General features: G+C 36.9%; 1 protein-coding gene across 3 annotated transcripts in view; it reads right to left on the minus strand.

The window, feature by feature from the left end:
• Positions 1-288: 288 nt before the first annotated feature.
• Positions 289-25,857, minus strand: part of LOC110028741 (peroxisome biogenesis protein 1) — a 61,789-nt gene continuing 36,220 nt past the window's right edge. The window contains exons 11-17 of one of the 3 annotated variants that reach the window (XM_020730718.1): positions 25,144-25,368; positions 23,368-23,568; positions 13,992-14,117; positions 13,777-13,838; positions 9,611-9,728; positions 9,193-9,477; positions 289-515 (exon numbers count right to left, since the gene is read on the minus strand). In XM_020730718.1, coding sequence (XP_020586377.1) covers positions 477-515; positions 9,193-9,477; positions 9,611-9,728; positions 13,777-13,838; positions 13,992-14,117; positions 23,368-23,568; positions 25,144-25,368 — 1,056 coding nt within the window. In that variant the 3' untranslated portion in view covers positions 289-476. Of the gene's footprint in view, positions 516-9,192; positions 9,478-9,610; positions 9,729-13,776; positions 13,839-13,991; positions 14,118-22,514; positions 22,770-23,367; positions 23,569-25,143; positions 25,369-25,857 lie in introns of those variants that run through there. The other 2 variants (XR_002294452.1, XM_020730719.1) reach the window with 2 other exon arrangements.

Below are 25,857 nucleotides of genomic sequence, written 5' to 3' on the forward strand. Positions count from 1 at the left end.
TATATATATATATATATATATATATATATATATATATAGATAATACAAACGTAGAACAATTATTTCACATTTTGCTGCAGCAGCCCCCAATATCCCTTGCATATCTAAAACCTAAACTTTACATTTTACATTTATATTATATCACAAAAAATAACACCATTTTAACTTCTTAAAGTGAAATACACATTTCTCATGCATGAGTGTGGCAGGTATGTAAATACATAGGAATTAAATTTCAAATCTTTATTTGGTTGAGTAAATTAAGTCTCCATGATTAACATGTCCCCAGAACAAAACTTCAGTTTGCACCCACTTATTCCCGAAGTAAAACAGCGAAACACAGTAGCGTTTGGTTTTCTTTACCCACTAAGCCAACACTCAACTGAACATATACAACATAAGAATGAAAGGATTTATCAAATTTGAGGGAATCGCATACCGGCAGTTGTCCCTAGTGTTCGCTCCAATGTACAAAATTATGCAAGGGTTGCTCTTTTACCTTTGGCGTCCCTGGACTGCAAGAGAAGAAAATATATTTTCAAAATGGGAGAACTTATGCTTCTATTCCACAGAAAAAATTTGCGTACATAAGACGTACGCAGAGCTGCGTACGTCTGTAACCTGCAAATAGGTTATAGGGAGTATATTCGGAGGTTATAATCGCGTTATAGCCCCTGTAACCTCCCTGTAACCATATATGATACCTATATATAAAAAAAGAAGCGTGAAACTAACTAGAAGATACAAGTAGGTTACAGAGAGGTTACATGGGGTATAACGCAGTTATAACCTTCAAATATCCTCCCTGTAACTTATCTATTCCACAGCCACTTCAAGAGGCATAAAAGTAAATGAGCCAAGTCCAACTTTAGAAAATGTTGAGAAAACAGATCTTCTACCAAAAATGAAGCAGCTATAAATAGCAGTTCAAAAATTCAAGATACTAGTTAGATATGTTATTAAAAATTATAATAAGAAAAAACTTAATAAGGACCTTAATAGTTAAATTGTGATAAAATGTCAAATATTTAATTAATTTTTAGGAACGATGTATTTATGGAATAAAATAGAGATTTATGACAAACTTATATAGATATATATTTGAGTGATAAGATGTAATATATAGCTTATTTAGTCATATAAATTTTAATGATATGATGTTAAATCTTGCAAGTTTATAACAAAACTATATTAGAAAAGTTTATAAATCATGCATGTTGTTATCTCTTCAATTCCTTTATGTTACTGTAATTTTAGAAATATGAGTAGACACTAAATTGTTGATAACTCAGTCATAATTTAAACCAACATTTTCAAAAGTCTTTTAATAGAAAATAAGTGAAAATTAAAATTTTTTATCAGAAATGCGGACAAATAAGTGAACAGTGCTTATATTTACAATTGCTTTACATTTAAGTTGAATTGAATTTTATTATAATAATGGTTCTTTCAATTATTTGGATGATCATTTCATTAATTAGTGATAGAAATTTAAATTTAATATGTCAGTCTGATCGACCATTCCCGCCTTAATAATTTCTAGCCCTTGGGCCAAGTCTTAACAAATCATACAAAGATGGGTTTCAAGCAACCATGTTCATGCTTCGATAATATCATTAAAGATCCTCCTATAGGACCATAAAACTCTTTAAGTAGGGGTTATATACCATCCTAATTCCAATCATGCAAAGTTCGCTAAATGAATGTTAAAATTAAGCTCGAAGACAATCAACAACAATAACTACAAGCACAACAAGCCTTTATCCCACTAAGTAGCGTCAACTACATGAATTATTTTTCTTCATTATATCCTATTGAGTGTCATATTTTCATTTGACAATAATAAATTAATAACATTTTTTATACAACATGCCCAAATTTATTTAGAGCTACATCTATTTTTCTTAACATAAATAAAATCTAAAACATCTCTCCTAATTGGGCATCAAACGGTTGATGTTTAATGTGGCCAAACCATATAAAGGCGACTCTCTCTAATCTTGTCTGCCACTGGAGCTAGTCCAAACCTTTCACGGATATATTTGTCTCACATTTTGTCTCTAAGTGTAAAGCCACTAATCCACCTGAGCATTCTCATCTCAACAATACTTGATTTTATACTTCTCTCTTACATGCAAGCATTCAGCGACAACATCTCACCACCATCTTATAAAATTTTCATTAATTTTAAGTGGTACTTTTCTATCACACAAATAGGCCTGATGCATTCCCCCACTTTAACCATCCAACTTGAATTCTACTAATAATATCCCCATCTATGTCACCATCACTTTAAATAATATACCTAAGATATCTAAAACGTTCACTATTTTTAATGACTTGATCGCCCAAATATTACAGCCCCTTTACTAGATCTACTGCTACTAAAATACATTCCATGTATTCAATTATAGATCTTACTCAAACGAATGCATTTCGACGCTAAACTTGACCTTCACAATTCAATTTTTTTCGTGAACTCCCTCTAGTCATGAATTTTCATTTTTGCTTCAAGTCAATCCCTAATGTATCCAATTAAAATAGGAAAATACTTGGCTCATCCTCCTAGTGTTAACAATTCTAATATACATATCTTTAATGAATTAAATATAAGCAATATCAACATATTTCAAGTATTTCTCTTGGAACTTCATTATAGGCTCAAAGATTTAATAACTGAAATTTTAAATAAATAAATAAAATAATAATAATAATAATAACTAAATCAATAGTGTGGGTTAAACATCGTTATAGTGGGACTTAAGAGCCATATGTGTCCTTTTCAAACCAACAAAACCGAGAGAGTGAGGGAGAGAGTAGGTGATTGAGAAAATAAAGAAGACAGAAAAAAAGGAAGATAGGGAAGGAAAGCAGTCACCGATTGCGGTTGAAAGAGGCTTCGAAGCTTTACATAGCTATAGGAGGAGGTGATGTTGTGCTCTAGCCGAATGAAGGAGATGGAGAAGGAGAAGGCGAAGTCGAGTGCGAGCAAGCGAAGTAGAACTCGAGCCCTAGCAATAAAGAAGAGACTCTGCATGTGTGTGTGCTTGCAGAGGAAGAGGAGGATAAGACTCGTGCGTGCAGGTACGTGTCAAGCAACGTGTAGTAAAGGAGAAAGAAGGAGGTGTGCGTGCATGTTTTGCTGGGCTGGGCTGGGCCAGGCCTAGACTGAAGGAAGAGAAGGTAGCTGACTCGTGTGTTCTGGACAGAGCTCTCATTTGAGAATTAGAGTGCAATCGAATAATTTATTAAGGTATTTAGGGTTTTATTAAGATCATTTAATGAAATTGAATTAAGATGCAAAAATACCATCCGAGAGATTTGAATTAGAACATTAAACAGAACCATACAAATAAGAAATTACATAAGAACTTAAGAACATCAATATTTAATGTGGAAAAACCCAAAAAGGAGAAAAAAAACATTGAGCTACACCACACCAAGAAATTCACTATGAAGCAATGATGGGAAATGTACATATTACATACACCGCGATGAAGCCTCTCTACAACTTAGGAACTTATTGATGCTCCTCTCAAACAATAGAAAATTGCAAAATCCAAAGCATTCAACATGAACACTTACATTCTGACAACAATAGCAAGCCTTTATCCCACTAAGTGGGGTCGACTGCATGAATCCTCTTTCTCCATTGCATCCTATTGAATGCATACTTTCATTCAATTCTAATAGATTAACACTTACATTTTGACAGTAAAAACTAAATTTAAGCACTAAACTATAGAAATTTGGTTATAGGCGCCACCCCGGGCACTTTGATTTGGGGAACGTTTCGGGCACAACTGCGCCCCTCATGGGTGCTGCAATTCCAAAGACTCTGCCCTGAAAGCATGGTGTTGAGAGCCTAGGTGCATCCATTGGCGTAGGGATGTCACTCAAGGTGTCGAGGCGTCACTCCAGACACTACTGCCGACACCATTCCAAGTGTTGGGTTTCCTCTGAACTCCACAATCAGACTCCAGATGTAGCAATCACCTACTTAGAGATTGATTGCAACCAATCTTGCGCCTTCAAATTTGTACCATCTTCAGAGTAATAATGTATCATAGTGTCCCTCAACTTCGGTCTCAACCTTCCTAAACTCAAACTAAAGCCAAGCATGACTTCACAACTTTAGTCAAGATATGAGTCGAATTTTAAGTTGTGCATTTTCTCCAAAGATAATAAACCACCTTCTAGCAGTGAATGAATGAAGTGATATCTTAGTTGAATGTACTTCGTCCTGGCATGAAATTTGGTATTATTAGCTATATGAAGAGCACACACATTGTCACGATAAAGCTTACCATTCCCTTGATCCTTGCCCAGTTCTGTCATAAAGCTCTTTAGCTAAAACATTTCCTTAGCAGCCTCAAGAATAACAATATGCTTAACTTCTATAGTCGACAGCACAACAATCTCTTGTAATCTAGAACCCAACGCAATGTTGTGTTCCTTAAAGTGAAGATATAACATGTACTTTTTCTATCATTGATATCTCCTGCGAGATTTGAATCAACATGTCCTGGAAAATCAATCCCTACGCTTCCAAAACAAACTGATCCGTTGATTGTTCCACTCAAGTATCAAAAAATTCACTTCATCGTCTCCCAATGATATTTATTTGAATTACTCATGTACCGATTGACCTCTCCTACTGCATGTGCAATATATAGCTTTGTACATATTATCACATACATCAAACTTCCAACTGTTGAAGCATAAGAATTTATTCTTATCTGTGTTTGCTATACTTTAGACATAGGTGATTGTTCCTTAGCTTAAAGTGACTATCTAAGGAGGTGTAAAGTGATTTTTCTCACTCATATTGAATCTGCATAAAGCCTTCAAATATATTCCGATTGAGACAACTTCAATATACATGCACTTCTATCTCTGCCGATTCTTATACCGAAAATTTTTTCAGTTGGACATAAATCATTTTTTTCAAACTTCCGTGATAATTGTTCCTTTAAGTTTCTGATCTTCTCTATATCTGCTCCCGCAATCAGCATATCATTCACATATAAAAGAAGCACAATATAATAATATCAAAATGTGTAATAAAACAACAATGATCCACCTAACACTTCTTGTACACACTGTCTGATATAAATCTACAGCTTCCTAGACTTCATTTTTAACTCATATTTATAGAGGGTACCATATGTTTGTCTGTCACAAACATAATTTTCATAACAATCTAAATCTATATATTTTATACCAGGAAGCTTATTTTTAGAAAGTAAGGACTTCTTCCCTTTCTCACCTATATGGCCAAACCTATTGTGTCAGACCTGCATTATCTTTTATTCAAGCAACACAAATGAATCAGATAAAAAAAGTCTTTAATATTGCCTCGAATCATCATCAGTACTCCTTTGGACAACTTCCACAAATCAACTGTGAAACTCACATACCCTAACCTTGTTAGCTGACTTACAGAAATCAAATTTTGCTTCAAACATGGAACATGTCTAACATCATTAAGCTTCCATAATGATCTGTTTGGAAACCTGATACTAATATTGTCATTTCCAAAAATACCAAGATTGTGAAAGTCGGACCAAACATCGAACCGAAAGAACAAGAGGTTCAGGGTTTAAAGGTTCAGCCAGAGTTGAACCGGAGGTTTAAACAAATAACGTATTAAATATAATACCGTAATAAATATTTAAATTATTTTAATATAATTTAAATAATAGAATGATAATATATTAATATCATTTTTATTGATTCATCAAATAATATTTTAATTTAAGGCAACAATTTTTAAAAATTTGAACAATATTCTTAAATAATTAATTTAAGAAATGACATTTTCTCTATTTTTAATTTAAATATATTACTTTTGGTCATTTGATCAAAATCAAAAGGTATCTAAATTGACATATCCTTTAAAAATTGAATCAATTCACAGATTCTCTAGTTCAGCCATAATTCAGGCCAGATCACTCTTGGTTTTATGCAAAAATGGTTCAAAGCTTGGACTGAACCGGTTGAATGACTGGTACATGATTGAACCAATCGAAGGCCAATCTAGTCTGGTTTCCAAAACAAAAAAAAATACTACGGACTTGTTGTCACCCAAATATACCTTGCCATTGTCAACTTGAGTGTAGGTTTGGACAAGCATGAAAACAGAAACATGAATCCACCATCCATGATAGAGTACTATCTATGGACAAAATAAGAGTCACATTTGATTTCATCTTTGGAGACATTCGTAGAGAGCTTTCTATCTAAACCTCCACTGATATTTTTAGAAGCTTTATAATACTTTTATAAGGGGCATTTCTTCCCATAGTTTTAGCAATCACCTCTGCCTTTTCCTTTCCCTGACCTGGACTTTCCTCTCCAGGAATTGAATATTTTTATGCTTATGTTTTAATATAGATTATTTTCTTTGTTTTCAGCCTTCATAGTAGACTTTGAAGTTTCACCACTCATGTTTTTGTGAACTTTTTCATTCAGCACTAACCCCACATGTCATCAAAAATTAACTTAATGTTACTTGAAGAGTTGTATCCATCCAACTATCTAAAGATGAAGATAAAAGCAATGGTGACATGACCTCTTTTAATCGAACTTAATGCCAACAAAGCAAAATTGATTAGTCACAGCGTTGAAATTATTCAAATACTCGATCATTAAACTACCATCCACTATCTTCATAATGAATAATTTCTTCATTAGAAAGATTTTGTTTGAAGTAAAGCATTTCTCAAACATTCTTATTAGTGCAGCCATCAGATCAACTATAGTTCACATTCACAATGTTGAAAATACCAAATGAAGAAAGTGAAAGATGGATCAAACCTAATATTGTTTGATCAAGCACTTCACATTTTTTTAGAGTCATCAATTCCAGCTTCTAGGTAATTACTTCAAGTGACAAATACAATTTCTTTTGATACAATAAAGATTTGTTTGGGGCAGCTTATCCGCTGCGGCGGAGTTTTGAAAATGTCGCCTCACATTTTGAAAACTGTGTTTGAGCAACTTATCCGAAAATGCAGTTGGTTTTTTACACTAAACACGAAACGCAGGTCAAACCCCGCAGCCCGCGTTTCCAGATAAGTGGTTTATCTGGATAAACACAAGCTACCCCAAATGCATCCTAAATCTTCAATTTATATTTTCCAAAAAATAAACTTCGAACCATTGAACTTCTCCAACTTGTACCAAGCTTCGTCGATCATTGCTCCCAATCAAATCAAAGATCTTCAGAAAACTCCACTCTGATACCACTATTGTGACCGGAGGTATACGATGAAATGCATAAATACCGTTTGAGAGATCTGAAGCAAAACTTTGAACATAAGCAGACAAATTAGAAAAGATGGAAAAACACAACACAAATTTAACATGAAAAAATCCAAAAATGGGAAAAAGCCCTGAAGCTAGGTCATACCAAGAAATTCACTATGAAGAAATGAGAAAAAATGTACAGATTATATAGCACTCAAACTTCTCTATAAGTTTTGAACTTAAGGACGCTTCTTTCCTCTCTCCAACACCAAAGAAAATCGTGAAATCCAAAGCGTTCGAAAGAGACACTTGCATTCTAGTAGCAAAAATGAAATTTAAACACTAAACTGTAGAAAATTGGTTACATACACCCCAGGGCATTGGGTTTCCAGGCGCTCTGGTTCGGGGAATGATCCAAACACAGATGCACCCCTCTTGGGGGTCACAATTCCAAAGGCTTTGTCCCAAAAGCATGGTGTTGGGGGCCTGGGCGCTCCCACTGGCTTCGAGGCGCCACTCCAAGCACTGGGGAAACAATCCAGGAATTGGGGTGCAACTTCAAGCGTCGCTTCCAGACGTCATTCCCAGTGTTGGATTTCCTCCGAACTCCACAATTTAGACTCTACATATAACACCTAATAAAGACGAACCTCTATAAGCTAAAATTGAGTCAATGTCCCCTTAAATGAAGTGGTTACAGCCATGCCAATTGACCATGTGATTTAGCTAAAGTGTTCCATTATATTACTACTATAGCTTGTTTTGCCTCAATAAATTTTTATCCCTTTAGTTATGAATCATAAAGTATACCTAATAAGGCACAAAGCCCTCCATAAGCTAAAATTGACCAAAATTTATCCCCTCAAATAAACATCCACCTCAGGTCTACAAAATTCTTTTGGGCGAAGCAACTCATGGTTGTGAATAAGGATTCTACAGCTAAGCTAGGTCGACTATCTTCTTTGATCTAGTGGATCCGGATCCATTACAACCTAAGATGATGGAACAATAGGGTTCCACTATTAAGCTCATAATAAAAAATATTAGTACATTGCTACTATACCATAAGCAATTTGCGTCCAAATGACAAACCTCAATCAAAAGCGTTCTCTCATTATATGGAGAGATAATTAGTCATAGAAGTTTCGCTTCGCCTATAGAAAACGTCAAACCTCTGCTCTAAAGTTCTCACAAAATGAAGGCAAAAATTTTGGGTACCATCTTATCTACAATCTCATGAGTCTACTCAAAATTTGAACAAGAACCTCATGAAAAATCAATCTCAATCACGTTCGAGGAAGCTAGGGAGCAATTTTTGGGAGCTCACAGGGAGAAGATAGTAACCTTTAGAATCCAGTTCGAGAAGTTAAAGTCAAATTCAAATTGGGTGTCACGTGGTTTCTGCCTAGAACACTAACCTTCATCAAACTCTATTCAAAATCCAGCTTGCCCATCTAATATAACCAGCACATGTTTTTTATTCTCCGCAAAATGATTTAGTTGATCCTTTACCCATCAATGATTAAAAACAGTTTTTTTCACTAAACCACCAAATTAGCATTAGGTTATCTTCGAGTACACTCTTATTGCAAGTATTTTTAATATATTTGAACATGTAAACTATCGTTACACTATTCAACTAATAAGATTCTGCAACACATGCTTCCCTGAATGAACATTACGCTGCTCAATGGTAAACATGCCTGATTATCTTTAGAATCAGTTTACATATCATCTTTAAACATCACTAAACAAATAATGCTCAATTGGGACAATTAATTTCAACTCTTATGCCATAACAGTGATTATTGTTGCTTAAGGACATTTTGGCAGATGATTAAAAATTGGAAGAGGAACTAAGATCCAGCAGAAACATAAATAAGAGCATGAAAATAGCATAGAAGTTTGGGGGTGAAAATGTGTAGAAGGTAAAAGAAAAACCTGAGCAGCCACAGACTTCTTTGAGTCCAGGAATTGGCTATAAATCCCAAACAGTCTCCTCTTCTCAGCTTCTGAAACTGAAGGTCTTGCCTTTGAAGCAACAGATTTCAGAAGCTCATCATCAATAATAGGATTTTTTTCCCGTTTACCACTCGCTTCCCTGTCCAAAAGCTCGTGAACTGAAGCAAGTTGAGCGTCTGACAGAAGAGCTTGGAGATCAGCCCCGCTAAACCCTTCAGTCATAGATGCTATAACTTCCAAATTGACATCAGCAGACAAAGGAAGCTGAGACACCAAAAGTTGGGAAGAACATTAAGTTGTTCTATCATTCATATAAATTAAACAAAAAATAGGATATATAAATAGTTTAATCAACCAATAGTCAAATATGGTGACTAAAAAAAATTGAAAGGCAAACCTTCCTTGAAAGTACTCTGAGAATGTCCAAGCGCTCCGACCATGATGGAAAATCACAAAAAAGAAGACGATCAAGTCTTCCGGGACGTAAAAGTGCAGCATCAAGCAAGTCTGGTCGACTAATTTGGGTGACACGGTATTGTTAGTGAAAATCACATGACAGCAGCATACTTGAAGGTAGCAGACAAACAGAGAAAAAAGCATAATACCCAAGGCAAAATCACCAAACAAAACATAACCAAAAATAGATAAGTGTGAAGTTTCACCATTGATTTTACGTAAAGCCTTAATATATTAGCACAGAGAGCAAAGCAAAGCTGTAATCTCTACATGCGCTTCCCTATTTATGCAAGATCTAGAGAGGCGTTGGTGCATGTAACCTTAATACGTACCTAACAAAGAGGCTGTTTTCTATGAATCTAATTTGTGGCCTCCATATCATAGTGAAGGCACACTCAATCTATATTCATCCTCTAGCAAGTGTAATGCGGAGGTTGATGTGAAAACAAATGAGATTTTAGCTGCAAATTATGAGCCGGGTTTAAGATAGAAGATAGAATCTGATTTTTTAATTGATAACTTTGTTTTTGTTTTGTAAGGATATGCAATCCTTATAAATTTAGTAGTGATGGCTGATATTAGAAGAGCTATAAATCGTTATAAATAATAGGATTTATCCTAAAAGAGTGAGCCCATGGGCACCAAACCACAAAAAAAAAATCCATGATTATAAAAGCATCTAATCTTTAATATTTGTAGGTATCATTTCAAATTCTGGTTTCATTAATCTTTATTATATTTTCTACAACAAATATTAAAGGAAATTATAAATTTTCAATCAAAACCATCATCAATCTAATCTAAACTATTTAGGTTGTCTTCTATGCTACCCTTCATCTACACTCATTCTCAATAAGAGTTTCCACATGTTACTAAATATAGTTTGTACAAATCCAATACAATTTCAACCATATTATACATTCATTTTCCTTCTAATTCCATTCACATATTTCTATTGCATCTCACTTTGGCTGCATCTTTCGATCCTTTCTATCCATTATATACAACCTCAAACCACCTTAATTCTTTCTTCTATAATATCATCATCAATGGAAACTACTCCCACCATACCTTAAATTCTCTTTCCCAAACCAAAAAGGTCAATTTCAATAGCTTTTGTCTTTTTACGGACATCAGTACAATATAAGATCCACAACATGAAGCTCCTTCCTTCATAACTTAAATTAATTAAAGTCTTCGTAACTTTAAACCATATTATCACTAGCCAGCCCATTTTCAATCATAGTCCATAACCATTACTAAGTCACGACACAGGAGCTTACCACCCTCGATACTGTAGCAAATACAGTGCCATGGATGTGTTACTGTAGCTGCTATAGTAAATGCAATCCCCTTTCCTATTTAATTCACTTTCTTTCCTGATACTTTTCCATTATAATTCATGTCCTTCTCTACTTCTTTCCTATTCCTATCTTTGCCTATTATATTTCTTTTCTATCATACTCTTACCATTTTATCTACTAATCCACTCTTTATATAGGTGTTATTTTCTGAGGTTAAAGGAGGAGGTATTTGGATAATTGTTGATTGCAGCTACTGCCTTTTGAGACGTTCTTCCCCTCTGGGGGTTGTATCCGGCGAAGAGATGTTCTTGTTGTAACTCGTCCGAGGGGGTGACTGTCTCCAAGGGTCCGGGTGGTGCTCCAACTATAACTCGACCCCGACGAGACATTTATCCTTCTGCAGCCCCCTCCGGAGCGGCTTCTAGCGACCGCAAACCACTCAACCTTGCTTCCATCATCATTCCTTGTTGTTGTTCAATGCTTCCTACAGCTGCCCTGCTGCTGCCATCCACGCCGAGACCCTTGTTACCTCTCCATGCTACCGCCAACATCCCCACCTGCTACCATCACCGTTATTAGAGTCTCTGTGTTGTGTATTTATGCTTGTGTTGTTGTTTGTTGTCGTGATTTCAAGTCACAAGAGTCTTGTTTGTACTATTTTGAATTTAAAATAATAATTGTATTTTTTCGTGGTGGATTGGGTCTTTTTCCTCCAGTATCATTGGGTATCAGAGCTAGCCCAACCCTAGTTCTATCCTAGGGTTCCCTAGCATCCACCTCCAACAAGCAACCTCCTACCAAAATTTTTCTGCCCTAAAAGCTTCAATAGATGAAGTCGAAGCTCACCAACCCCGGGAGATTGATGCGAAAGCTTAACGCCAACGGTACTGTAGCAGCTACAACACCCCAAACGTGTTACTATAGCTACTACAGTATTGTGGCCCCCCATTTTCTATTTAATTTATTTTATTTCCTTTCCTGATGCTTTCCCATTATAATGATTTTCCTTCTCTACTTCTTTCCTATTCCTCTCCCTTCCTATTATATCTCTTTTCTACCCTACTCTTTACCTATTTTAACTACTAATCTCCTCTTTATATAGGTGTTGTTTTTTGAAGTTAGAGGAGGAGGTTTTTGGATGATTACTGATTGCAGTTACTGCCTTTGAGGTGTTCTTCCCCTCCAGGGGTTTTAACCGACAGCGAGAAGGTGCTATGACTATAACTCGTCTGAGGTGATGACCGTCTCCAAAGGTCCTGGTAGTGCTCCGGCTATTGCTTGACCACTATGAGACATTTATCCTTTTGCAACACCCCTAGCCTCGCTTCCAATTGTCGCAAACCACTTGACCTTGCTACCATCTTCATTCATTGTTGTTGTTCAACACTTCTTGCGTTTGTCCTGTTGTTACCAGCCACATCAACACCCTAGTTCCCTCTCCTTGCTGTCGCGAAGATCCACACTTGCTACCGTCACCCTTATTGGAGTCTATGTATTGTGTCTTTATGCTTGTGTTGTTGTTTGTTGTCATGATTTCATGTCGCAAGAGTCTCGTTTGTACCCTTTTGAATTCAGTAATAATAATTATATTTTTTGTGAACCTTATTGATGCAACATTTACTCCAGGTTTTGCAAGCCTGCTCCAACTAATTTTATATTTCAAAATTGTCTCTTCAACAAACACTGCTCTCAATGTCTCCTAGAGCCTCATTCCCAAAAATAGGTTGTTGTTGTTGTTGGTCCTAAATCCATAACAAGAAAATTTTAAGGATTGCTGACAAATAAAGGGCAATATCTCTGGAACTTATAAATTAAGTATTAGCAACTTTGGTAACATAAAACATATGAAATCACCATGACGCAGTTCCAAAGGTTGGAAAAACCTTGAGAAAGGATAGCCATCCAGAACATAAAAGCAATCCCCTCCCTCACTCTAGACAGACTCATCAAAGCGACTCGAACAAAATAGCAGCCTACACGATGCTTCATTACCTCCCATCTCTTCATTGAGGAATGCAAGAAATTCAAGGTTGATCCAAGCAAAAAAATTCTAGAGTTAAATATCATAGTTGAAGCGTTTTAATAGAAACATTGTTAGTAAAATTTGTTTTGCTGATAAACAATTCAAGTAATTGCTTTCATAAATTTATTTTGCCAGGAACTGAATAAAGTCCAACATATTTATGAATACATTTAGTTGATTCTCTTAACATTATTAAACTAAACATCTCACTTGTGAAAAAAAAAACATTAGAAAACATGCAACAGACAAGCATTTGGGTTTTGAACAAGTAGTTGTAAACATCAATCATAATTTCAAATATGTTATAACTGTAACAAATTGCATAAAGTTTTGATGGGTCATAATATATTATAGGAAAAAAAATCAAACCAGATATAAGTTTATGAGATAAATAGGACTCTGGCAATTCAGTAACATCTGTCATATAATTTTAATGTCAAGTAAAGCAAATATAGAAATGACTTGGTAGTAATGAAGTAATAAAACACTGGCACAGAGATCCCCAGCATTAGCTTCTGAAGATACACTTAAATGTTTATCAAGAAAGTGTCAAAATAGTCTCCCGATTTAGTCCCGGAGTTTATAAAAGTGTCAATTTAATCCCCAAACTCTTTTAATATGAGTTGAAATAGTCCCCATGGAGTACTATTTCAACCTCGATTTAAGAAATTTGTAGACTATTTTGGCACCCTTGTAAACTCTAGAGAGATGACCCCATATATACAGTCAGAGGCCTATATTGACACTTTACTCGATGTTTGCGGATATTACAAAACTTACCTAGTAGCAGCAAAAACAAAAACTCCCGTTAATGCTTCCACTCCATCTAACTCGGTCAGCAGCTGCATAACCGTCATAAAGAAAAGTTTTGGCAGCAAAAAAAAACAAAATTTAAAAGATACAAAACAGAATTTAGTACTAAATCCTATCTAAAACCCACTGGTAGCGTACAGAAAAAATTGTGAAACAGAGACGAGCTACAATCTTTAATTGACCTGATTAACAACACGATCAGTAACCCCTGTGTTGTCATGGCCCCTCTTTGGTGCAATAGAGTCAAACTCATCAAAAAAAAGAAGGCAAGGTGCTGCAGCAGCCGCTTTTGAGAACAAATCACGAACCTGAAATGGGAAGGATGTTTTTTTTAAAATCTAAGTTCTAAGAGTGAAAAGTAGCATAAGATAATTCCTGCAATATCATTTAGGAAACTCAGGCATAACTTATGAACATGTCATTCAGGAGGAGCGGTCTCTATAAGAATTAGTAGCTTAAAGGAACTAAAGAGGTGCCAAAGCAAGGCTTTCAAGGCACAGAACTTATGACCTAGGGATGAATTTAAATTCTAGATAATTGCATTTGTTGTACTCATATCATTTTCTTATTATGAAAGTACATTTTAAAAACACTTTAAAGTGCCTCATTTTTGGGTAAAAATTTCGCATCATCAAATTATAGAATTATTAAAGAAAACAGTGGCTAACAGAAAGTGAGTATCGGTAGAAACTGTAGCTCAAATTCATTAAATATAACCCCAAAGCCCTTATTTTTTAAAAACCTAACATAAGTTCCACATTTATCAACAACTTCTAATAGGCTCAGTTTTAGGCAAACTTACTGCAATGATGCCTTAAAAAAATGTGATATAGTCTTAAAATTAATCTACTGGATTCTCCACTATTTTAAAGGTACACTGAGTTCAGGTTTGTTCTTCTCTGATCACACTTCTCAGTTTATTGTGATTTATACACATGTTAATTGGGCTTGGGTTGGTTCATGATCAATGGTCCACCTCAGGTTATTGCTCATTTGTATGAAGAAATTTTGTCATGTGGAAAAGCAAGAAACAGTCTGTGGTTGCCCAGAGCAGTGCTGAAGCTAGATTTCGGTCTATGGAATTGGGGATATGTGAAGCTCTCTGGTTACGCATCATGTTCCGCGAACTTCATATGCCAACCTTTGTCCCCCTGCAACTATTCTGTTATAATAAGCTTGTCAACAGCAGTCCAACATGATTGTACCAAACATCTGAAGATTGATAGATACTTCATTAAGGAAAAGATGGAGTTTGGGATTATTTGTGTCTCTTATAACTTTCAGTGGTCAAGTAGCGGATATCCTCACCAAGAATCTACCTTGTCCTTTGTTCAATGACTTCAAATCCAAGTTGAACATGACTAATATCTTTGCTTCAACTTGAGGAGGAGCATTAAATTTATAACAGTAATCCCTAGTAGTCTTTATTTATGATTAGCTTTTATTTCCTCATTATGCATTTTATATTTGTTTTATTCTGTTATATTTCTTTTATTTATTTTCTTCTGTTTTATTTCTTTCATTTGTTAAGTCTATTGTAATTAGGTATAAATACCCCTCCTATCAGTAATAAAATATTATTCTAGTCACAAATTTAACAAAAAAAAACTAACATTTTAAAAATTGTTGATGGAAGAACAAAGAGTCCTATATTAAGGGCATCGGCCAAAAGCACTAATTCTATTAAAAAATATTGATTGATCTTATAGTGTGATCCTCATCAAATATGATCTATTCAATTTGAGTTGTATTCATTAGTCCTTAAATACAACCGATTAATCAATTAATTTAGAAAAAATATCGTAAATACAACGTGCATCATACAGTATGGTCAATTTAAATTTTAAATTCATCTAATCAAGAAAATATAATTTGAAGATTAACACTTGTTTTTCGTTCGTTTTTCTCTCTTTTATTTTAGAAGGACTCGCCAGCTTGTCGATCGTCGTATACTTCCTCCATTCGAATAAATCTCCCTCCCAAATCATGTATGTGATTCGAAGAGGAGATGAATCGAATAAGAAGGGGCATACGACAAAACGACAAACAAGAGAAAACACAAAACGTGGAGAGCCTACGTGCGGTAAACCTCGCAAAGATAGGTTAAGAGTGTCTGTCCAAACAAGATCGGGCGAAAGCACATTAAACCGATATCCACGAAAAAATACCTATGTAGACTACCCATAACCAAAGATTCAAGTGTAGTGCATGTTCTGGGGTCAAGAGCACTCCCAAGGGGACGTATCCCACTTGGTTAATTATATCTTAGGGGGTACCCAAGAATACTCCAAGAATACTCTCGATAAAACTCGATAAAAGAAGTTTCGTTTGGATTGTCGTGAACCTGGGCAATAAGTACTCAAAAAAAAGTTATTCCGTGCGGGAACAATCCCGATGCTTCAAAGCTCGCGCTAAGCAATCGGACAGAGAGTCAGTCTCTCACATCCTGAAATGGGTAGCGGCTCATCAAACCACGGGGCCCACTGAACAACCTAAATCATTTTGACGGGGATATCCAAACACGTCAAAGCACGTCCGGGTCATAAGAGCAGGGGACAAATCGTCGTATCCCAAATGGGCGGCAGCTCATCGGCATCGGGTCGTCAAAATGATATCAACGAAGTCAAGGAGCGACAGGGCTCAAAGGGGCTCAATAAAAAGGAATGTAGAGTGATCCTAACAGGTAGAGGTAACTGGGTCGGAGTACCACGGACCCGTCATCCCCAACTATTAGGACCCTAAGTCTACCTGGTCGTGAAGGTAGTCGACCCAACACGTCCTGAGATCCCCAGTCAGCAATCCGTGAATTGCGTCATCCAAGGGAACCTCGGTAGCCCTAAGGTCAAACGAAGTAAAACCCTAGTCCTATGACCTACGAGGTGGAACTCAACAGGTGGGACTCACACTTGTCAAATAAAGTGGCAAGGATGCCTGATGCCTCAGGAAGAAAAAGAAAATTGAGGTTCAGCTACAAAGCTGGAAAACGCTCCAAACAAAAGGACCTACACCCTGTCTGGGGCAGTGTCTGGGTCAGGGAGCCCTAAGCGCACTAGACAACCACCTATAAAGAGATATGTTGGTTGGGCCAGTCAAGTTATAGAAGTACGGGGACTCCTCGGGACATGCAAATATGATGCAGTTATCTAGAGTGATCCTTAAGTATTGTGGAGGCCCTATTAACATATGCAGGAAAGTAAATGTGAAAGTTTTTAAATCCTGAATATTTTAATCCTAAAGTTTAATTATCTTGAATATTTTATTTAAGATTTTGTAGAAAATTATAATTTTAGAGTTCTTAATGAGCCTAGATTATATCGTGAAATCTCAGATAAACCACAGAAAGAAACAAGGAAAAACATGCAAATGCAGGCATGCAATATGATGCAAAAAGCAAAACAAGTCAAATCAAAATAATAAACAGACCGGCGCCGCTGGGTCGGCAACATATCCCAGAAAAGAAAAGGGCGGTCGGACTCCGCATATACATGTCTGGTCCTAATTCTATACATCAATATAAAATGCAGAATTAAGATACGGGGCACGAGCATCTGCTCATGGTCCCCTCCACGTAGTTCCCGCGCTAAACGTCTCGAAACTCGTGCCCATATCTTACTTCTGCTACAGGACTCTCTTAGACTCTAAAAGTACATAGAGAAAAGAAAAAGGCTCAATTCTGCATGAAAACAAGTGTCAGTGGAAAAGCTCACATGCAAATAACGTATCATGAGTCATGCCTTAAAAGTGGGGGAGCTAATAGCACATGCAAGCAAAAGGGTCGGAAATCATTAGAAATCATTATTTATTCCCCCCATAGCGGTACTTGTGTGTGCATATAAATAGGCATGACTCCCTGCAGAAAAACGACATAACTCATAACACATTACCATACATATGCAGCATGCAATCACACCACAAACATAATGCAAAAGAAAGATACCTGACTGGGGCAATCAATCCAGCAAAGAACAATAGCCAGACATTAAAAAGACTACCTAAGCACCCTAAATCCTAACCTAGCACACCATCTAAGCACACCATCTAACCTAGCACACCATCTAACAAAAAGTGCGTCAACATAGTATCTAAGTGTGGGGTAGGTCTGGGGATAGTATGACTTTGACGGGGTCGTCATATCGGCCCCATCCTAAAGATCCGAAGGATCTAAAGGATGTCATGAAGAGTAGTGACACGAGTTAGATCTATTAGATCTTTAGCACAGTCATACTCGTGTCAATCCCGATGACATAACTCGCATTGCTCATCGGGATCAACCCAACAAGCAATGCTCGTTAAGGCATCGCGACCAACACGGGGTCACTCTCCTAACGAGTCTGACTCGCTATCCATGCAAACATGTAAATGCAAATGCAATCAGTCATGTGACAGAAGTGATGAGTGTACCGTGAGGCAGTGACTCAAGAAAAGATGGGCATGCCATGGAGGCAGCGGCTCGAAAAAATGAGTGTGTCGTAGTGGCAGTGACCCGAAGAGTAGGCGTGCCGTAGAGGCAACGGCCTGAAGGTGTGTCGAGGCGGCAGTGACCAAAAAGAATGGGCGTATCGTGGAGGTAGTGGCCCGAAGAAAGATGTACTGAGGCGGCAGTGACTCGGAGACTGTGGTGATTCTCACTGTGGAGCATCATGCAAATGCAGATGCAAACACATATGGTGCAACATGCAAGTAGGCAAACATGTGATATAATGCAAAAGCAGACAAAAATGCAGGTGATCGGTTGACCGGGCCGTGATGGCTGGTCGAACCAAAGTGATTAGTCGACCGATTCGGGATGATTGACCGAGGCACAAATGGTGTTGACAGGTCCGAGACGACCGATCTAGGCACAAGTGGTGTTATTGCAAGTGCAAATGCGAGACACAAGGTGCAAGTGTAAGTGCAACGTGCAAATGCAAGGTGCAAAGTGCAAGTGTCGATGCGATATGTGACATACAATATGTAATATGCAGGACATGCACATGCAAACAGTGAGGTGCAAATGATCACATATGATAGCGAGCAATGCTCGTACTAACGATCGTTGTCGCCTCTTGCTTCGATGAGGACATGTGGGGAGTTTCTCCCAGGATCTCCGAGGTGGAAACTCTCCACAACGTCGCAAAATAGGATAGCTACAAAGCTTTTCCTATTTTTGCGAACTCCTCCACACTTTGCAAAGCGAGCCAGCTACAAAGCTTATCTCGCTTTGCCAAGTCCGACCTCCCAACTTCTCCAAGTAAAGCTGAGGAATCCAAAGCAAAGGGAGCGCCCATCGGGACTTGTGTTAAAGCTCACAACAAAGGGAGACACTCGGCTCTACAGAGGGGTATTTGGCCACGCACAGGAAGTCCTAACCTAAAGGCTGGTTCTAGAAAATCCAGCGATTCATCATGCAGACACGTCGTCACGCCGACCCACGCCGGAGCCCGCACCCCGTGAGGCGATCGGACCCACACGCCTAGACTCCATTATTCCTAAGGCTGGCTAGGAGGGAGGAAATCTCACCACCATGACGGCTCGATTGCGGACGCGTTCTCTTTGCTTGCTTCAAACTCGTCGACGGCCGATCCATGCTCCAGTGTGCCTCGTAGAACGTGCAATGAAACATTTTAGTCTTGATAGACAACAAAAAGATATAGGAGGCAGTGAGGGCAAGAGGTATGCAAAGTACCAAAAATAAATAATTTTGGCATATAAAATATGCGACCTCAAAAAAAGGTACCTTCGCAGAGATGATCGCTTGACGACGGTGAAAGAGGAGAAGCTTTCCTCGCAACGAAAAAGACGTCCACGCCTCCCCAAGGCGAAGTACCATCGCTGCCCAGCGACATCAAGGTGCTCCGGTGAAATGTCTGGTCGCCGGGAAAGTGGGATGGCAATGTGGAGGAGTTAGCTCGTCGGCTGTGCGCACCAGGAGTGAAAGAAACGCGGAAGAGAGTCTAAAATCTGACGTTCTCCTCGCAGATTTTCTCTGGCGTAGATACGATGTCGGCGAGGCAAAAAGATGGGTGAGGAAGAGGTCCGGCGAATGACCGGATCTCGGCTTCGGAGTTGGAAGAGGGGCAAGCAGATCTGCTTGTAGCCAAGAAGAGAAGAAGAAGAAGGAAGAGGGAGGTGGCGGCGTTGAACCGCCCCGGCGAGGAGGATAACGGCTAGATTCCACGGTCGTGGTCCCTCCTCGCGAGAAAACGACGCAGGCGGCGCTGGAGGGTGGCGGCGTCTGACCGATGACGAAGAGGCCGGCGGCAAGGGCTGCAGTCGGCGGCAGGAGCACGAGGGAGAAGATCCGGAGCTAGGGTTCGCGAACTGGGGGTGGCGGCTGCGTGCGATTCGGGAGAGGGAGGAGATGCGTAGGTTTTTTTTATATATAGGATAATATAATATAATATTATAATATTATATAATAATAATAATATTATTATTATTATTATCCTTGGTGCATTTTTAGCTCGTACACGTCCTCGCAGCAAAATGGATGTCCTTCCTGGCTAAAAACGACGTTCCGGACGCATTGGCACAGTCCGTTTTGTCATTCGGGGTCGTTTGGGTCTTCTTTTTTACGATCGTGCCCAAAATTATAATTTAATCATTCTTTACCCCGCCCGAGAAGCCGTAGCAAAGCAAACATCCACCGTAAGTGAAATCGACATTCTGGATACGCTGGCGGGGTCCGTTTCATCATCCAGGGTCATCTGGACCACATCGTCAAGCAATCGGGCTAATTAGAGCCAAAAATTGTGCGTGACTCGCCCCATAATATTTTTCGCCCCGGTCGGAGTCGTCCGACATGTCAAATGCCGATCGGCCTTTACCTAAGAGAAAGTCATAGCCTAGCAAAATGACCCTGACTTCGTGCCCCTCAATACGTGTCAAAAAGTTCTCGGGTCAGTGTCTGAACTATCGGACGTCACGGACAGACCGTAAACTATCATGTGTCATGCGGGTGGATACCCTACACTCGTGACATCAAAAATTGATGCCAACAACACTATGAAATAATAATGACCGTGCAATATGATATATATAAAAAAAGATTAGTTTAAATTTAATTAATTAATGCAAATTAATTTACTTGCAATTTTCCAATTTAAAATATAAAGGTTTATTATGAAGTTTGAATTAGTTTCTTAGTTGATTTTAATTTTACTTGATCCTCTTGTGTTGAGTTTATTAGCTATTTTAACAACTTTCATACCTGAAATATGATTAAAAAAAAGTAAAAAATAAAACACATGTCTAATTGTTAGCTCCAGTGTTGACTTTTTCTAGCTAGACTAACATTTTTAACTTGATTAATTTCTTGAATTACAGTATTCATGAGATGGTTTTGCAATCTTGAGCTAAGATATTCCTTAAAGTCTTATATGTTCTTTTTAGAGTGTAACTAGTATTTCCAGTGTATACTTGCAACATTAGTAATGCAAACTTGCAGCAAGTTAAGTCATAAAAATTAGTTCGACCAAATTATATTCGTAATCATTAAAATATTACAATATTTATACAGTTAATACTCATTTTAGCTTGCCTATAACTCCATTCGTTTCATCTTAGGGTTTTTCAACAACAACAAAGATTATTTAAAAGTCTTCAATTTCTTCATGCATATTTTCTTCAATTTTTGCTTAATTTATGCATTCTTAAGCATTTGTTTTATAGTTCGGTTCATTAGTTTGTTTATGTTGATGTCCATGTCAATCAGTAATCGTCTTAGTGACAGCTTCCACAATGCACTGCAATGTGGAGCCTCAAAAGGGCTAGCAAGAAGCAAGTTGAGCATTTCTCACCAGCACCAAAAAAAGAAGAAAGCATTATTGCATAAGGCAACCTAGGATATTTTGTGTTTATCCTACCCACATCAAGGGGGTGGGTAGGATAATTTTAACGGGATTTAAGTAAGGATTTAACGTAAATCCACCAAGCAACATAAATAAGTTAGTTAAATCCATCGTTAAGTTAAATCCAATTTTTGCTCATTTTTTTTATGAAATTTGAATTTAGTAAATCTATTTATTAGTTCAATTTAACGGATTTAGCTTGGGAAAAAAATAGCTTAGATAGATTTATCCCAAACACATCAAATGAATTTAGTTGGATCTAATCTTAATTGAACCAAACATTATTTCGAGTTTAGTAATGTTTAGATTTGATAAATCCGGATTTACCATATTTATTAAATCTTATTTAACTTAAATCTGACTTGCAGCCAAACACCCCCCAAGAATGGAAAACATAGGCAATACAACATAAATAATGAGATTATTGTCATCGTATGCACCCCCGAAAAGTTGGCAATAGGTTTTTTTGAGATCCAAACTACTCAAGACAGACATAATTTCTTAGTTCATCTAACCTGTAACAGGAAAGGTGAACATACATAGTCAAGAGATAATCACAACCTAGTACCAGCATAGTAATAGCATGAGATGACCACATCAACATAATAAGAAAGGCATGTATGACTAGTTCCAACCAATCTTGACTATAAATGCGAACAATAAGCATATCCTCAGAAGCCAATGAATTAGGCAATGAAAAAATGAGGAGTATCACCACAATATAACAAACATCGCACTAGCCAAAGTACATCTTTCTAAAATTTAACTGCAAGATTTTCAAAATTTTCTAAAACACTTCTTTTCCTTCACCTCTTCATTATAGGAAATGTTTGGGCATGCAATCAGAGTATAGATAATGCAGAAAAAAAAAGGTACCTTCTTCTTTTGTTTGATGGGCCCCACTTATGCACAAGAATGTGTGTCACCATGTGTGGTAATATATGGGCATGTGTGTCATCATGCATGCCCATCCATGGGCAGAAACCAACAAAACATATAAAATTCGCTATCAAATCCATTTTGTGGCCTCCTGATGACACATAGGGTCTATCGACACAGAGGGTGAAGTGCAGGGCCTCAAGCACTCCTAGAGACATTGAAAACGACCCCCTTACAAGAAAGTTAACAAACCTAAGCCAAGATAGCAAATTGTGATTTCAAAATAGAGATCAAAACCAAAATAACTACTTCTAACACTAGTCGATGCCCCCATCATACATATCTTTAAACACTTAATAATAACCTTTTAACACACTTTCCTTGATGCCCCAAATCAATTTTCCCAATACCATATATCATGCGCTTCTATAAATTAATAAAAAAACATATAAATATCATTTATTTTCTTTGCATACTTTTTTATTCATTTTGGTGGCACAAGGATCCTTTTCATGGAAGACCATCCTAGCACAAACCAAATTGAAATGCTAATATCAACAAAATATTTTCAAGCTTTTTCTCCATTGCGCTCTCTTAAAACTTCATTGTATATCTTATTATGTTTCCCACAATAATTAATACAATCATAAATTATACATTATAAAATCTCTGAGCAAAACAGAGAAGTGACCCAATAAACTATCACGTACAACCATTATTTTGCATTAATTTATCAACATTTTTTTGCTTTAATTTATAGCTTACTTTTCTACCTAGAACTGAAGACATTACAAGAGGATTTAGCATAGAGTTACATTGCTGCAGAAGAAGAAATATTCAGCTAACTTACCGCTTGCTCCGAAGCACCAATGTATTTGTTGAGTAGCTCAGGCCCCTTAATAGAGATAAATCTAAGAGAGCAAGCAACTGCCGCAGCACCTATAATGTGTGTTTTTCCACAACCAGGAGGCCCATACAATAGCACATTTGATCTCATCCTCAAAGGTGAATGAGCAAAGATACTTGGGAACTTGGAAGGCAATTCAACAATCTGCCATCCAAAATTAAGATGAGTTAAATATTGCAGACAGAAATAGAAATTATTAAAATTCACAATTTATAGCTTCAAATAAATAAGATATTTGTTACAAACATATCCGATTATTAAAAAACTAATGATAGCATAAGTCATGAACTTTTTGCCGCAAAGTACATCAATAGCACCTATAGATTGGACTGGGGGGTTTGCATAAGGAAATTACATGTGGAACCATGCCCTGACTATCCATAAAATAACATGCTACTTCCCGAATTTATAGTACTTTTTCTATATATTCTGTCGTGTGGCTGGTTTGAAGTTGGTTATACTTGGCCGTTGTAAGTTTGTGAGCAATGAGGTTCCAACAACAACAAGTCTTTATCCCACTAAGTGGGGCCAGCTACATGAATCTTTTTTCTACATTGTTCCCTATTGAGGTAAGCAATGAGGTTCCAATAATTTATATTTCTTTTGCATATAAAACAACTATAACATATATCATCAAGCATACTCCACTCAATGAAAGTCATACTTAATCTTTTCTTGATACATTTATTCCAGGATATATATTATGAGATGCAATGACCTTATCAAAGTTTAAAAGTCCAAAAAAGTAGTTTACAAAAGGCACTTAACAGATTCCCAAATCACTAAATTCTTACAGAAAGTTCCAAGCAAAAACCGACAAATCACAGGTTCATCTGGTGTAAAAAATGTGGTCTCTAAATCAATTTAGAAAAGAGTGCACAAGGCTAATATGTGATATTTATCTGATTTGCTTACAAGGAAAGATGAATTAAACAATGATTATATTTGAGGAAAGATTGGAGTGAATTATTGAAAACAAGGTAATTGAAACTGGACTAAAATAGTTTTAACATGTGCAATTTAAGATGTAAAATGTGCCATTAGAAAAGTAGATAAAATTAGTGTAAAATATTGGGCAAAAAGAAGCCTGCTAAAGGTTAAAAAAATAGAAAATATTAAAATGATATGCAAAAAGTTAAATGGCGGCACTCAACAAAAATGAATGAAAGCCGACTCCAAATAGTTAAGATAAAGACAATGATGATGATGCTTAAATCATTGTTGGCTTAAGAGAAAAATTAGGCCACCAAAAACATGCTACTTGCCTCCTCTGTCTTATTCATTCCTCTCCCATATGTGCAAATGCATCCAAAACAATTAAACTAATGAAACAAAGTTCTTATAATAAATTTACTCTTACTTTCCTCTTCGTTGCACTTTTGCTTAGAAAGCACTCATAAAACAAAAGAGAGCTTGGAAACTTGAAGTAAACAACATGGCGATGAGGATGGAGAACTTCAAAAAATAAAAATAAAAAAATAAATAAGCACTTCCAAGATTTTCTGAAATCCTGAATATGAATTTCATTCAAGACATCTATTTTCCAATGGTTAAAAATTATTTACTACTTGCTGACAAAATTCAAAATTTAGGTTTCCATAAAAATCCAAAAAAAAACGACAGCACAAAAAATTACTCATCAGTTATGATCTGCTTCTCTAAAATATATTTACCATATGGAATTCAATAAGGATAGAAAGGGTGATAAGATTTAGATACCTCTTGAATGGCATTTCGGACATGGCTAAGTCCACCAATATCATCCCACCCATTGCGACCACCATCAAAACCAGCTCTTGTTAGCCCACGCATGGCAACTGGAACAAAGCCATGCATTGCTTGTGAAAAATCATTCTTTACCAAAGAAGGCTTCTCAGGTTCCTTATCATGGAAAGTTAAAGAATGACTAATAGCAGCATGCACTGCACGGTCGACCAAAATTTCCTGCAAAAAATCATTAAGGAGTACCCAATGCATAAAGCTACTGCCACTATCATCAAGAAGCAATGATGAAAAAGAACAGCAGGTATTTTTTATACGCATCATGTTTGCAGTATTGCTGAGTTCTTCACATTATATCTTTGAAATGTTTATTGAGCCTTAAAAAATGAATATGTGTGATACCGTTTTAGGGCTCAAAGAAGGTGTTTAGGAAGCAGATTTGATAGGGAGGATTGATGATATTTGGAGGGGGATAAATAACATTTGAAGGCTGTCTTGGCTGAAAACAATGAGATGGACGACACAATGGAGTAGTACGGATGTCTAGGAGATTCACCACCTACTCATATACAAGCTACATACACATCACTTGCAAATGAAAAAGGATACAACACTCCTTACGCTAGAAACCAGAGATACAATCTCTAAACACAAACAAACTAAAAATACTCCCAAACAGAAAATAAAACATATAAATAGTCTCGCCATAGA

The sequence above is a fragment of the Phalaenopsis equestris genome, unplaced genomic scaffold, assembly GCF_001263595.1.
Source record: "Phalaenopsis equestris unplaced genomic scaffold, ASM126359v1 Scaffold000522, whole genome shotgun sequence".
NCBI lineage: Eukaryota > Viridiplantae > Streptophyta > Magnoliopsida > Asparagales > Orchidaceae > Phalaenopsis > Phalaenopsis equestris.